This window comes from Trachurus trachurus, assembly GCF_905171665.1.
Source record: "Trachurus trachurus genome assembly, chromosome: 3".
Classification (NCBI taxonomy): Eukaryota; Metazoa; Chordata; class Actinopteri; order Carangiformes; family Carangidae; genus Trachurus; species Trachurus trachurus.
This window is the reverse complement of record NC_139893.1, coordinates 37011066-37025921: the sequence shown is the minus strand read 5'-3', so window position 1 is coordinate 37025921 and position 14856 is coordinate 37011066. Positions and strand designations below refer to the sequence as shown.

Genomic DNA, 14856 nt, shown 5'->3' with positions numbered 1-14856 from the left:
TCTCAAAGATGCAGAGAATTAAATACATTTTGTGTTCTACTGTCAATTCTATGACTGTCAGACAAAGACTGTTTAGTAAAGTAGACCCAAAAAATGAATTTATGTGGTTGGACGACGTGGAGAAGCTAAAGCGTCTTTTCCAGCTTGATATGTCTGCATTTTCTTCATATCTCATAAAGGCCATTGAGAAGAAGAGCGATATACAGATGAATGTTGGTAGTAGTCTTAAGGCCCACACACTCGGGCGTACTTGACTCCGCGGATGTACTCGGTACTCGAGGCGGACTCAATGCAGACGCAAAGCGGACGTCCGCCGGACCCGTGTGCGTGAAGCTCAATTTTTGCGAGTGTGCGGACTCCGCGTATGCATAGTCGGTGTCATACAATAGATTGCTCGGCGGGAAATCTTCACATCGACCTGTTTTAAATGTGACACCGTACGCTCGACTATGAAACCTCAAACGGACAGTGACAGTGCTGTGGGGGCCTTTAAGTTGTTTATGTATGTGTCATGCATGGGCGCCGATTTATGTTTTTGCCCGTGGGTGCGCGCGCACGCTCACGAGGGGGGGTTGCACCCCTGAACCGGGCTCTACAAACAGTGGTGCCACGTAGCAACGGGACTCATCGCTCATTATTAATAACAGCCTACTGCACAACTGAAAATATTGTAGCAACCCCGCAGTAATGTTCTTGTTATGATGTTTAAGTTCTGTGATTTCTGACTGACTGTGAATGTGTACGGTACGGGCAGGTAGGGTATGGTTGATGAGAAACTGAGGGGCCGGGGTGAGTGTGAGTGAGTGAGGAGGAGCAGAGGAAGAAGTGAGAGCTGTCAGATAAGTTTGTGTTATGTTGTTGTAGTTACGTCAGGTCGGACGCTACAATATCAATAAAAACGCGTGCTTAACATAGACGTCAGATGCGAAATACCGGCACGGAGAAATGCGCATCTAGTGGCGTGCCCCCCAGTGGGTGCTCAACCTGCTCGAGCACCCACGCAATCGGCGCCTATGGTGTCATGTACAATCGTGTGGTGGGTAATAGCAAAAGGAAGGATTGTCTAGTTTTAGATTTTTTTTTTGTAAATGTGTCTTTTAATCCCATATGGGATGGGCCACAATGGTAGCATGACACGAAAATAAATTATTCATTCATTCATTCATTCATTCATTCATTCATACATTCATTCATTCATTTATGCACAAAGTTGTAAATCAGCTGGATGTGAAAACAAGCACAGATGATTATGGAGCCAGTGTGCATGAGAAATAATATTATGAAGTGGTTTATGTGTACAGAATAGTATGATAACAGTTGATTTCTGCAGAAAACATGCAAACACAGGAAATACTGATAACAAATACACCTACAAACTGGTATCCTTCTTCTTCTCTTGCTCCTCAACAATGGCTTCCTGTACAGAATAAACATTTGTTATCATGCGTTATGGGAAACAAAAATCACAGTTTCTGTTCTATATCATTCTGTGCATAAAAAAGTGCTGAAGATGCATGAATACAGAAATGCAAACAGATGTCCATACACTGAGCTACAGCTAACTGAATATGAAGTTTCTGTGTCTCTGACCCTGATGTTGTTGACGATGGCGGCTCCCTTGCTCTCTGCAGCCTCTGGGTTTCCTATCAGGTAATCCCAGGCACAGAAAACCCTCCAGCAAAACGTGAAGTTCTCATCAGAAGCACTGGCCAGACTCAGACGGGAATTCTTGGCCATTCTGCAATAGAATCATTAAGTATGTTATTACAACATTTTAAGGATATTAGTGAGGTTAGTCAGTGAGTGACCCCTTGAGAGAAGGGCCCATTGCACAAAACACTGTTTTATATCGACATATGGCACTTGAGCTTCAGTTTCTCTTAAGATTCTCTCTCTTAAAATGTTTCTTTAACTAAGGGAGAATAAAGTTGAGGTATTTACAGCCATGACAGAAATTTGACAGAAATAAAATTCTACTATCTGCATGGGGACACTTTAATTCTTGCCAATTGCAAAGTTGAGGGATTGAACTCTCATCCCAATTTATAACACCCTATGGGCCGGATTTACTAAAGGTTTGCGTGTATTAAAACGTGTGCAAACGTGATTGCACGCGCAAACACATGTGGAACCTGATCTACTAACCGGACGCACCGAGGATTGCGTCCCTCACACGGGCAGAATAGCACGTGTGATCCGTTTAGCGTGTTTGCCTTGATGCATATGTAAATATGGGCGTTTCAGCCAGAACGTGCAAAATACTGGGAGGAGTAGATGCAAATAGATTTATTTAGCGCGTGCAATGTGATTTACCAAACCAGGAAGAGATTGCGGTGGCTGTTTTTGCGTCTTTATTTACCACGTCTGAAAACCATGTACTAACTGATACAACTTTGCCAAAACTTATGCGTTTATTGATTTGATACCTGTCAGAGCCCCATGATCTTACATCTCTGCATTTCCTCACGTCTGGGTAATTTTGTAACAGTTTTTCAGCCGTGTTAAAAGTCTTTTACGCGCCGTTACGCACGGGGCACGTCTGTCCTGCAGTGCGCTCCTCTCCTCTCCTCTCCTCTCCTCTCCAGTAGGCTACCTGGCTGCTCAGCTCCGTCTCTCAGTCCCGGTCCCGGACTGAGACACGTCACCGCTGCCTTCACCCGTCTTTGATCCCTCTGGTCAGTGGTCAGAGCGTTTAGATCCGTGTGTCCCACCTGAGCTCTCTATTAATCCACTCGATCATGTTCGTATATATAGGTGTGTGATTGTCGCTGCAGCTGCTGCCTGTTCGTCAGTATATGACGAGTTGGGCCCTGTAGCGATTTGTGTTTATTTATCTAAACAGAGCGCGAGAGAGATGAACACACGTGCTGTCACTGTATGCATCGGATCAAATGTCATTCTGTCCCTTCGTCCGTCCAGCTCTCTGTCCACTCTCTCCATGGCGGAAACGATTACGACGCGCAAAACCCTCATTTACATATTGCGGTTTGCACGTGTTTTCATTTAGCGGGTTACTCTTAGTAGATCACCTGTTTTGCGTGCACTAACCAAACACGCAATATTATAGCGGACGCAAACAATATAGCGCCCGCTATCTGGGATCTTAGTAAATCCGGCCCTATGTGTCATGTAAAAACAATAAAGTTTCAAATTGAATTTAAAATCCTCTTCTTAACATATAAGTCTTGCCTCGCCCCTCCCTACCTGTCTAACCTCCTCCACGTTGCCACTCTCTGATCCTCCTCCTCCATCACTTCAAATCCAAACTCAAAACCCACCTGTTCAAAACTGCCATTTAATGATTTCAACTGCACTGTCTAATTTTAACCTGACCATTGTTCTTATTGTTTGTGTTGCACTGTTTTTACTCAATCTACGGTGTCCCTAAGTGTGTCCTATAAATAAAATGTATTATTTTTATGTACACAGGGTTCTTCAGCTTCTCTTGGGACATTTTCTTTATTTATTATCATAAAACCTGGTCATGTTGCAGTGAAAATGGAGCCAGAGCTTCCTGTCATTTTTTTCCCTCACCTTTGTTGCTAAAGTTTTCCATTCAGAGCTCAGAGCTACAGAATTTTACTACAGAAAGATGCAGTGAAGTTTATCGCTGCATTGTCCAGTTTATTAAAACAGTGCAGCAGTAAAATTGTGCTCATAGTGCTACTGTTCTCATAATATTACTTGGTTCTTGCTATAATAATACTTTGTTCTATCTGTATTATAATTCTACAGGTAAAGGAGGGATGATATTAAATTCTACAGTTATAGTGATGAAGGGTTTTCAGTAGTCTGGGTTGCAGCAGCAGATGATGCAACATGTTGAAGCTATGGAACATATCTAGAAAATAAACTTTATTATTATACGTAAAATGTATCAAAAATTGATGTCATTCCTTCATTTTGCTGCTTTATATGTAGACATAGACAGGGTCATTAGACCACGTCACCTGTCAGTGAGCTTTATTGATCTGGAAACCTGGTCAAATCAATCTCAAGCATTACATCATGATATTACATCATCTAATCATCTAATGTTCCATCAGTGTAAGTACAAAGCATGATGCTTACTTACTTTCTCAACAGTATGATGAAACTGTAGGCAAAGACAGCCATCCCAACCAGGAAGTAGGCCAGAGGCAAACGGTACCCAGCACTGCCGATTTTCCTCACCCGGCCGTAGTAACCGTAGAACAACACAGAGTACTGCAGGTAGCCCTGTGGAGATAAACACATGATCACAACACTGAGGTGCACAGCACATGAGAACATGTCAAGGAAATTACCTTCATCGACAGCAACACTCATTATGCCCTTACCGCAGGGATTTTAATGATGTTAATGATGATTACCTCTATAGGTCCAAAACTTATATAACGTGAGGAAAGACTCAAGATCAACAGATATTAACCCTCCTGTTGTCCTCCTGGGTCAAGGAAGGAAGGCCGAAGGGAGCGAAGGAAGGAAGGAAAGATGGAAGGAAGGAAGGAAGGAAGGAAGGAAGGAAGGAAGGAAGGAAGGCAGGAAGGACAAAGGGAAAGAAGGGAGGAAAGAAGGGAGGGGAAAAGGAAGGAAAGAAAGATGGAGGGAGGGAACAGATGGTCAACTGGATCAAAAGAGGAAGGAAGAAGAAGTAAGGACGAAGGGAAGGAAGGAAGGAAAAAAGGATTGTGGAAAGAAGGAAGGATGGAGGAAGGGAACAGAAGAACAACAGGAGGGATAAAGTCATGTTTAATTGAATAATGGCCCATTGTGTGTGAGTCATGTGCTATTGACAGAACAATAAAAGCAGAGAGGCTTGCCCCAAGAGACCAGATGGTGTCCAGGTCCTGGGCCGAGGCCAGGTGCTCCTTGGGGATGGTCTTACTCCTCGTGGTTCCAAATGGAGCTCCAGCTAACAGCTAGTACACATAAACACAGAGCTATTAGATGAATTAGATGTTATTATGATGACAGCAGTAGGGAAGGGATTTCATAGTACAGTGATTTCAAAAGTGGGGACACCAGGGGTCACTAGGTGGTCCTCAGCAAATTGGAAGGAAGGAAGATCTCATTTGCCACGTTGATGCTTGCGAGCATGCAGTGCACTAAACTGACTCCTGGCCAGCTAAAACTCAAAAGAGGCAGTATACATTTATTATTACTTTACCACCACAGGTAAAAATGGCAATGAGAGACAGAATACATATCAAGAACACATATGACGAAACAAACAAACATACATCTGGCTCACATACACATTAAAATTCAAATTTTTACAGTAAATAAATAATATATGTATAAGTAAAATAAACCGAGGGTACACTGCCATGCATGACATGCATGATCAAAAAAAAGGTACACACACAGAAACACAAACATATCAATTAAATGGTAGGGTGTCATTTATGAGTCTAATGGGTGTTTAAAATTGTATAATATAATAATTGCATAAAATGTCCAGACACTCTACACACTCACACAGCAAGCTGCCATCCTTCGTTCTCAGCACAACACATGGTTGGACAATCTACAACTACACAGTGTACATACTGTATGTACTGTAGCTATCACTGCTATTACATTCTGTACAGAATGTTTCACTCTACTTTCACAAATACATCTATTTAGATAAATACCAACAGTTTATCTACAGATTCAACCACTTCTTGTTTATATTGTCATATGCTACTGCTGGAATGTGCATATTTCTTTCTCATGTTTCGTATTGATTTTTTCTCCTTTTACATTTTCTTATAAATATTGATTTCTTTTTTTTATTATTTATTATCTGTGCTGCATATTGTTTCGCTCTTGTTTGCTGTTTAGCTGCAACCCACCATGGGACAAACAAAGGATTATCTTATCTCGTCTTATCTTACTGATTCCTGTCTAACATTACAATTAGCAGTAAGTGGTGCTTAGCTGCTACTTGAACCTGTATAGAACCTGTATAACAGTGATGTAATGAAAACAACTCAAATGATAACCTGGATTCTTCACTGTTTGCTGCTTTAGTCTTTTTCAAATTGTCAGTACATGAATCCATACCTCTATTCATGCTCTTCCCAGACCTGTCTCCCCCCCCCCGCCCCCGTGTCATATAAATGTTATAAATGCCCTTATTGCAATGTGTATAATACATTGAATAAATGAGTGCATAAAACAATGTTTGATGAGTAAAGCAATGTAGAAACAAAGTGAAAGAAAGTGATAGAAAATGATTGATATTTGGAGTGAACTGAGTGACCCTCTGTTTCATTCCTCATGGAATTGGTCCCATGAACCAGACACAGCATCCATGATCTTTGATATTGGATGCCATTACTCAGTCAGCAGAGGTGAGACAAAGGTTGGATGCATGGAAGGAGACAGTGGAAGGTTAGTCCCAACATGATGAAGGGAGAGAGAGAGAGAGAGAGAGAGAGAGAGAGAGAGAGAGAGAGAGAGAGAGAGAGAGAGAGAGAGAGAGAGAGAGATGGGAATGATGGGATGTCATGTCTGGGGAAATTGCCTGTGTCTGCATGTCAGTGACAAACATAAATCCAACAACATCCTCCTCTGCCTTTTCTTCTTGGCTACATGTTGTACTGTAACTGCCTGAGCTGAAGTAGCTGTAGTGAAGTGACTGTAAAAGATCCTGAGTCTGGACTTAAAGGGATAGTTCACCCAAAATTGAAATTTCCAAAATCCTCTTCCCGGTTCGTCCAAATTTGATGAACTGGGAAGAGGAGCTTCGAGAAGCTTCCGCTACAAAACAAGCTTGAAATATAGACTTATTAAATTTTTTTCGGGACAATTTCGCATTTTGGAGCTTCAATACAAGACGGACATTACATACGAGCAGCATGGAGGTATTTGGATGTTTTTTGGTGTGTCTTTTTGTTACGAAGACAGTTGGTATCCATTTGCAACCGTTATATGGACATGCACTGCTACGCAGAGACCCCCTGTAACTCAGAGAAGCCACGGAGGACTCTGAAACTTCTCCCAGCCCTTAGTCCACATGAGGGTGAGTAGATAAAGAGTGAAATTTCAATTTTGGGTGAACTATCCCTTTAATGCAAGTATTGTTTATGTAAATGTGAATGTTAAAGCCCCAGTATGTAACTTATTTAGCTCTTTATTAGCAAAAATCTAATATGTCTTTCATAAATACGTATTTCACTTAAGTCAAATCACACCCGCATACAAATGAAAGCTTTCTCGTACCTTAGAATGAGTTGTTACAAGTCGTTACAAATACATAAGTGGGCGACGCACCGAACCGAGCCATGTTGCATCGCCATTTTTTACGTTGAGTGGCAGCGTGACCGTAGGTAACCATAGAAACTCAGCGGAGCTGTGGGCTCGGCCTGTTAAAACTGTCACCACTGTGTAGTGTGAGGAAGGACGGAGGCACTGGTGTTGCATTCAGGTGTAGTCAGGCAGACGGCCGCCGGCAAACCAACCGGATGTCATTTTACTCGACGAGAGAAAGATGGTAAAACGTGGGTCGGGTAAACAATACGACATCACCATGACAACATTGTCAGGCCTGTATTGTTTTGCCTCGTGCTGGCGGACCACTTGTTTACATAGACGCTTGTTTATCCTGTAACATGCAGCGTCTGTTGTCTGTCTGACGTCTGCCCCATTTCACGTGAATGCAACATCAAGAATACGTTCAGATATGCAACTGCACCGCTAGATGGGGGGAATTCCTACATATTATACCTTTAATGTAAATGTTTTACCGGTTGGAAATTAAAATTGAAATTCATCATTTAAGATTGTTAAAGAAGAAAGTCAGCCGGTTGTGATTGAATCTGAACAGTGTATGTGACTGATAACAATCTGTCCCCACACACACACACACACACAAACACACAAATGCATACCGTACATGTATTTTCATCTCATAGAGATATATTCAGTTCACCTCCCACTTTCTGAATTCACTGTATATGAACATTAGTGTAATATGAAGAGTGAGTGACTTGCTGACCTCTGGCAGGACAATGAAGGCTCCGGTCATGATGGTGAGGACGATGTTGATCCCAAACAACCAGCGCAGGAAGATGAAGTAGGAGGCCACGCCCGACCCAAAGTGACCTCGAACACACAGAGAAAAATATCACAACTCATACTGACTAATATCAATTCTATTTCTATATTCATTTAATCCTTACAGGTATTTGAGTTGTCATAATAACTAGTTTATAACTTTGTAAATTCCAGCCAAAAGTGTGTTTTGTGAAGTCACAGTGACATTTGCCAACCAGATGTGTATCAGTTCATCATCGAGTCCAACATAAAGATCTGATGTAAAAAGCTTGACATTTATTTATTTCTTGTTTTAACCAGAACAAAGAGATCAGATCACATCAGCCCAGTTCTTAAGACCTTACATTGGCTCCCAGTCAGCTACAGAACATATTTTAAAGTTCTGCTACTGGTTTACAAATCACTGAATGGTTCAGGTCCAGAACACATGAATGACATGTTAGTAGAGTATAAACCCAGTAGAGCTCTGAGATCTAGTGACTCAGGTCAGATAGTGGAGCTCAGAGTTCAGACCAGACATGGTGAAGCAGCATTTAGCTGTTATGCTGCACACAAGTGGAACAAAATACCAGCAGAACTGAAATCAGCCCCAACTGTAAACTCTTTTGAATCCAGGTTAAAAACATTTCTTTTTTAATGTGCTTATAGCTGAGCTCTTTTAAGAACTTTAAACTTTATCTATTTTCTTTTATTCTACTTTTTTATTCTTCTTTGGTAAAAATTGTTTGTTTTTCTGCTGTTCTTTTCAAATGTTTTGTCTTTATCTAAAGCACATTGAGTTGCCTTGGTATTAAATGCGCTATATAAATAAAGATGTCTTGCCTTGCCATTTATTGCCCGAAAAAACTTTGTGATCTATAACTTAGATAATATATCACAAAGCTCAGTGATGACAGTTGCAGGGTTTGTTACGTTGCTCAGTGTGGCAGCACTGTACAAAGTAAATCTAAGTGTTTTATCAGTGACGGCTTATTTTAATTACCTCTGTGAGAAAAAAACACAACTCACTTTCGATCTTCTTGATCCTCACTTCCCAGGGGATGAACAGAACCACGATGTTGTAAAGCACACGGGAAAGTTTCTTCAGCAGCTACAAGAGGAACAATGGAATGGGATTAAAGAGGAGACACTCACACTGATTCTGTCCTTTCTTATCTCACTCTCAGAAATAAAGTAAATGTGTGTGTTTTCCCAAAATGAAGAATTATCCTTTAAAAACAGTCTATTACTACTACACTTATAGTCTAAACTGTCTTATTCCTGTTTTCAATCATTATTTATACTTGTACGCACCACTGAAATTAGCATTATTAAAAGGTGTAGATATAACTTGTTTTCTCTCCCTCTTGCAGATAAATACTGCAGCTGTTACAAACTGGTGGCTATTGTGTAGTCTCTAAATTATTAATATATTAAAATATAACATTTTTTTTTGTTTTGTTTTTCTAATCATAGTGAAGCAGTATTATCCCCCTGCTTCCTCTAAAACCAGTCACAGCAGACTTCCCCCATTAAACTAAACGGTCTTAACGGTGCAGCTTTACAGTCCATAGGACAAAGTGAAAGCAGCTCCTCCTGTCACTGGGGACAGTTCAGAGCCTGTATGTCATGTGGGTAAATGAGGCAGTGAATACAATAGATGCAGCTTCTGCCTTTTCCCTCGTACCTGTCTTTGTCAAGTAAATGTAGATCACTGGTTTGAGTGAACAACCAGAGTCTGGTTTCACTAAGTCTGGTTTTGACTTAGAGATCAGAGATATTCAAACTTCAGATAGACTGAGTCTGAATTCATCTCTTGCACAAGATGAGTTATTGACTGTCATTTTTGTGCTACAAAGAATTCTGGGTAAATTGTGACTTTACTGCATCCAAGCACTTTTGGAGGAATCTAGTTACTAAAGTGAAATTATAAAAATGATCAGTGGTCTTCAAAAACTCTTCAAATTCTCTTGTCTTGGCTGTCTAGTGAGTAAGTAAACTTTATTTCTATAGCACTTTTTTCAGATAAAATCACAAAGTGCTTTACAATAAAAGTGCTGAGTGGCATAATAAGGCAATTAAAATAACACAACATTATACAACAACACACAACATAAATACAACAAAAAAGAGAGGTAAAAACATAGCTACCATCAAAATAACATTACCAAGCCATCAACTAAAAGCTTGTCTAAATAACAGTTTTAACAGCTGCAGAGTCAACAGAATCAATCAGACACAAAGACACTGGTAAAACATTCCATAAACCAAAGACCTGAGTGATCTCAGATGTATTGTGGGGCTTGTCCATGTATTGTTCTGAAAGTCAAAACTAAAATGTTAAAAAACCAATATGGCGTTTTGACTGGGAGCCAGTGTAAAGCAGTTAAAATTGGGGTAATGTGAGCACCTGTTAAAAGCCTGGTGGCAGCACTCCTCCTTCTCTCCATAGGCTAATGCTATTAAACCAGAAATTAGGAGCCATGTTTTTGTAAGTGTGTTTTATTGTACTGGTCAGTGCAGGTGTCACTGATTGTTAACATGGAACACACTACTAATAATAAGAGAAAGCTCAACATACGTACAGTAACATTTAAGAAACAGCTAAAAACATGGCTCATTAAAAACATTAAGGGTAATCTTATCTTTTTTTTTTTTTTTTTTTTTTTTTTTCAACCGTAGGAACTTTACCCGACACACTTTAAAAACAACACTTTATGACAGATACTGCCTGTTGACGCACTTTACGACACTATGGTAGGATAAATGCACTTTAATTTTTTACCATCATCCTGATTAATGCAACCATTATGTGATGTACTGCACTATGTTATGCACTATATTTGTTTCGTCTCTGTCTAAATGTAATTTTATTTGTTTGTGGACCATGGGACTACGGATGGAAATGAGTTCTCTAGCTAAATCCGTCATATTTACATTAAATAATTGTTTTTGTATTTTCATGAATATGCAGAGTCCCATTTCAAATAAACTAATAAATGAAATGAAAAAAAGAATTAACATGGCCTGGGTGTAAGGTGTCTAATGTTTTTGTCTTAAAATGAGGGTTTTAATGAAAGTTCAGTATTTTCTGTATTTAAACTTGACAGAATAATCGTGTTGCTGTTATCTACAGGAGACATCATGACTGAAGCTTTTCACACCTTATGATGTGAGTGAGACGATGATTATCAATCAAAATAATCTGGACCAATGATTCCCATTTTCAATTAACTGGGAGCCAAACAGCAGAATTAATACATCATCATCATCATCATCACGCTGCTTGATTAAAGTCAATTTATTCTAATGGTGCATGAGCAGCCTGAACATTTTAATTAAACTGAGCTATAACAACAGGCTATAAATCCACTCATGCTGCTGTGCTGTGGCTGCACAGCTCGCGCTCTCTCTCTCTCTCTGTACGTGTGTGTGTGTGTGTGTGTGTGTGTGTGTGTGTGTGTGTGTGTGTGTGTGTGTGTGTGTGTGTGTGTGTGTGTGTGTGTGTGTGTGTGTAACACAGGATCGGTAGGTGTGTGCTGGACTTACAGGAGGAGCAAAGCTTTGTTGAAATCAGAACTCAGCAGCCTGGACAAAAGATATCCACCATGTTTTATTATTCTGGCCCTGATGGTGTTACTGCAGTGCAGCGAGCTCCTCTCAGCATACAGTCAGACTGATTCATTAGAGTTCTAGCTGTACAGTACCAGCACATATTTCACTGATGGGATCTCAGCAGAGCCGTCTTTGTTATTTCACTTTTCTGCAGCAGCATTGTTACAACCACGATTCTCTGCTCTTCCGTCCTCGCACTGTTGCATATAAAAACACATACACAATCTATGTCTGTTGCTGCTGGAGACTCGGGAGACATGAGTTCATGTGATGTTGTGTCACGATCACCCTCTGACAGGACACAACAATCAGCTCAATAGATCTACAAAATCTTTAAGAATGCAAGAAATATTCTAAAGCTACAAGAATGAGGAAGTTACCCACTGATTTGCTTCTATTTTTAGTTCAACCCTCCTGTTGTCCTCCTGGGTCAAGGAAGGAAGGACGAAAGGAAAGAAGGAAGGAAGGAGAAAGGGAAAGATGGGAGGAAAGAAGGAAGGGGAAAGGAAGGAAATATAGATGGAGGGAGGGAACAAATTAGGTCAAAAAGGAAGGAAGAAGTAAGGACGAAGGAAGGAAGGATTGTGGAAAGAAGGAAGGGAAAAGGGAGGAAAGAAAGATGGAGGGAGGGAACAAGGAAGGAAAAAGGGAAAGAAGGGAGGAAAGAAGGAAGGGAAAAAGGAACGAAATAAAGATGGAAAGATGGAGGGAAGGAACAGATCAGATCAGTTGGGTCAAAAGAGGAAGAAGAAGGAAGGAAGGAAGGAAGGAAGGAAGGAAGGAAGGAAGGAAGGAAGGAAGGAAGGAAGGAAGGAAGGAAGGAAGGAAGGAAGGAAGGGAAAAGGGATTGTGGAAAGAAGGAAGGGAGAAAGGAAGGAAAGAAGGAAGGATGGAGGAAGGGAACAGAAGGGAGGAGTTGTTTCAATGGTTATGATTTTTTAGTTGACTTTTTAATAAGAAGGCATTTGCCATCATTGAGTTGTTTGTGTTTTTCGTTGTTTAGGATATTTATAAGTAAATTGGCGAACTGTCTATTTATAATTTCAGAATGAATTGATTAAAGGCCCCATGCTGTGCACTTTTCTCTGGGTTTATTTATCTGCTGATATCCCTAACAAGATGTATCATTGGTTTTGAGTACCTGTGATCTGCTTAATATCGTTTCTACTGCCCCTTTCTGTTGCCTCTTTCTGGAGCTCTAGCAGGCACAGGTCATTTGGCCAATCAGAAGAGAGACTGAGAACCTCTCCTCTGATTGGCTCACTGTTTTTGAGTGGCATGTGGTCGGGCCAATCACAGGCAAGTAACTGAAACCTAAGCTGCATTCATATAAATTGAAAAAAAAAACAACTTGTCGCAGTGGGCGGAGTTACCTTGTGTGTGACATCACAGAAAGGAGGAAGTGCTATCTGCTCGTCTTAAAGAGAATGTTCCTACAAATGGGCGGTGTGTGTTTCTCCGTTTATGACCAGTTTGATGCATGGGGCAGTATATATGTGGCCCAAAGACCTCCCCAAGCACGAAAAAATAACCAAAATCACATTTTCATGCCATGGGGCCTTTAAGAGGCAGGAAAAATACGTTTTCTTCATCCTGATCCTTTCCATGCATGGAAATGGAATGTGCAAATTACAAACAAATCATTATTTTGTCAATGTATAAATTGAAAATGTCTATGGATGGAACAAAATAAAAATCAAATGAAAATGATATGAAATGGTTCCACTCCATTTACACTGGAAGTCAGAACTTGGAGCTCGTCACCTCTGAGTTGAGCGCTTTCCAGTTGAAAAACATGGAAGTCGGAAAAATTGATGATTAATAAAACAAAAATGAAAATACAATGATTTCATACTTGTAGTTGTGTGATTTTAATGCGAATATGTCACGTTTTTTTTTAGCGCTATGCACGTGGCTGACTTTAATGTGAGACAATTACGAGAAATGAAATAAACTGTAAAATTACGAGTGTTCACCACTGTTTATCTGACTATCAGCCATCATGAATTCTAATGTCGGGGCTGGTGGGATTTCAGATCCGACTTCAGAAACGCCCCATGAAGTTGGATCTGAAGTAGACTTGGGGCTCGGAAATTCCGACTACTCCGAGTTCAACTGGAATGCACCATGACTCACCACTTGGTCACTGTTCCTAGTTTCTCTTTGGTAGTTCTGACCTTAAAGCTTTTGAAATGTCCACAATGGTGAACAAAACCTCATTGCCTCTCCTCTTCTGTCACAACCCAATTCATTGCCTGGAAGTAAAGGTAGAACCCTCTACCGGTAATTCAGACACCACTGTCCTCGTGTTTAAAACAATGAGATCACAAACCGCACAATGTCCAGCATTGGCTCTTAGTTCAGATTTAATGTGAGCAGGTTTACGACACTAATGACAGATGAGGTCTCCTTGGAATGGAGAGGTTTGTGTTCACTAATAGACACCAAACACAGCTAGCTGTTTCTCAAATTCCCCTGTCCTTTTATCCTGACCACTGAACTCATCACACCATGAATCCTTGTGAATGATGACATCGTTTAAAGCAGCTCAGGCTGCTGATAACATCCAGGTAGGTCTGCATGACCTTGAGCAGGCTGTGTTTAAACTGTTCCAACAGCAGTGGAGCAAGTCCAAATGAGCCTGTCCCTGCTGTACTGTCTCTGTCTTTATCCTTTCAGCACAACCTGTCCAACCAGAGCAGTGCCATCAGTGTGACTGAGTTTCTGGCTAGTTCCTGGACTGAATGATGGTCACTCATTCTTCTTTTGGACTCTCTTACTGCACAGCCATCTTCTCAAACATCTCAAAGCATCGCTCAACCTCAACATGATCAAACCTTGACCTTGATAAAGGGGAACTATGCAAGTCCGGTATCTTCTCTTTTGCTAACCCTTCTCCTGGCCATGTGCATTTGTTCTCAACAAAACCGGCGAGAAAGCCGATGTGTAACGTTTTATATCATGTGTATATTTGTGTAGTCTTAAATGTTATAAATGAAGTTCAAATCCCGCGTCGGGCAGACCTTTCCTGCATGTCTTTCCCCCTCTCTCTGCCTCCCCCTTTCCTGTCTATCTCACTGTGCTATCAAATAAAGGTGAAAAAGCCAAAAAATATACTTAAATTTTTTTTTATAAATGAGAGACTACAGGTTACGGTTTATGTTTGTGTCACAGTGCTGCAGAGACAAGAGCTGGGTTGGAGGCTCTGATCTTACAAGGTTGGTTTTCAGCCAAGAG

At 40.7% G+C, this 14856-nt stretch overlaps 1 protein-coding gene across 1 annotated transcript in view; it reads right to left on the bottom strand.

Moving 5' to 3' along the window:
* The window catches only part of tmc3 (transmembrane channel like 3), a gene marked incomplete at both ends in the record, with an annotated part of 51440 nt that overhangs the window by 23534 nt on the left and 13050 nt on the right, over nt 1–14856 (bottom strand). The window contains 6 exons of the mRNA XM_083995397.1: nt 1374–1417; nt 1591–1738; nt 4076–4218; nt 4803–4901; nt 7967–8073; nt 9034–9115. Coding sequence (XP_083851523.1) covers nt 1374–1417; nt 1591–1738; nt 4076–4218; nt 4803–4901; nt 7967–8073; nt 9034–9115 — 623 coding nt within the window. The remainder of the gene's footprint in view (nt 1–1373; nt 1418–1590; nt 1739–4075; nt 4219–4802; nt 4902–7966; nt 8074–9033; nt 9116–14856) is intronic.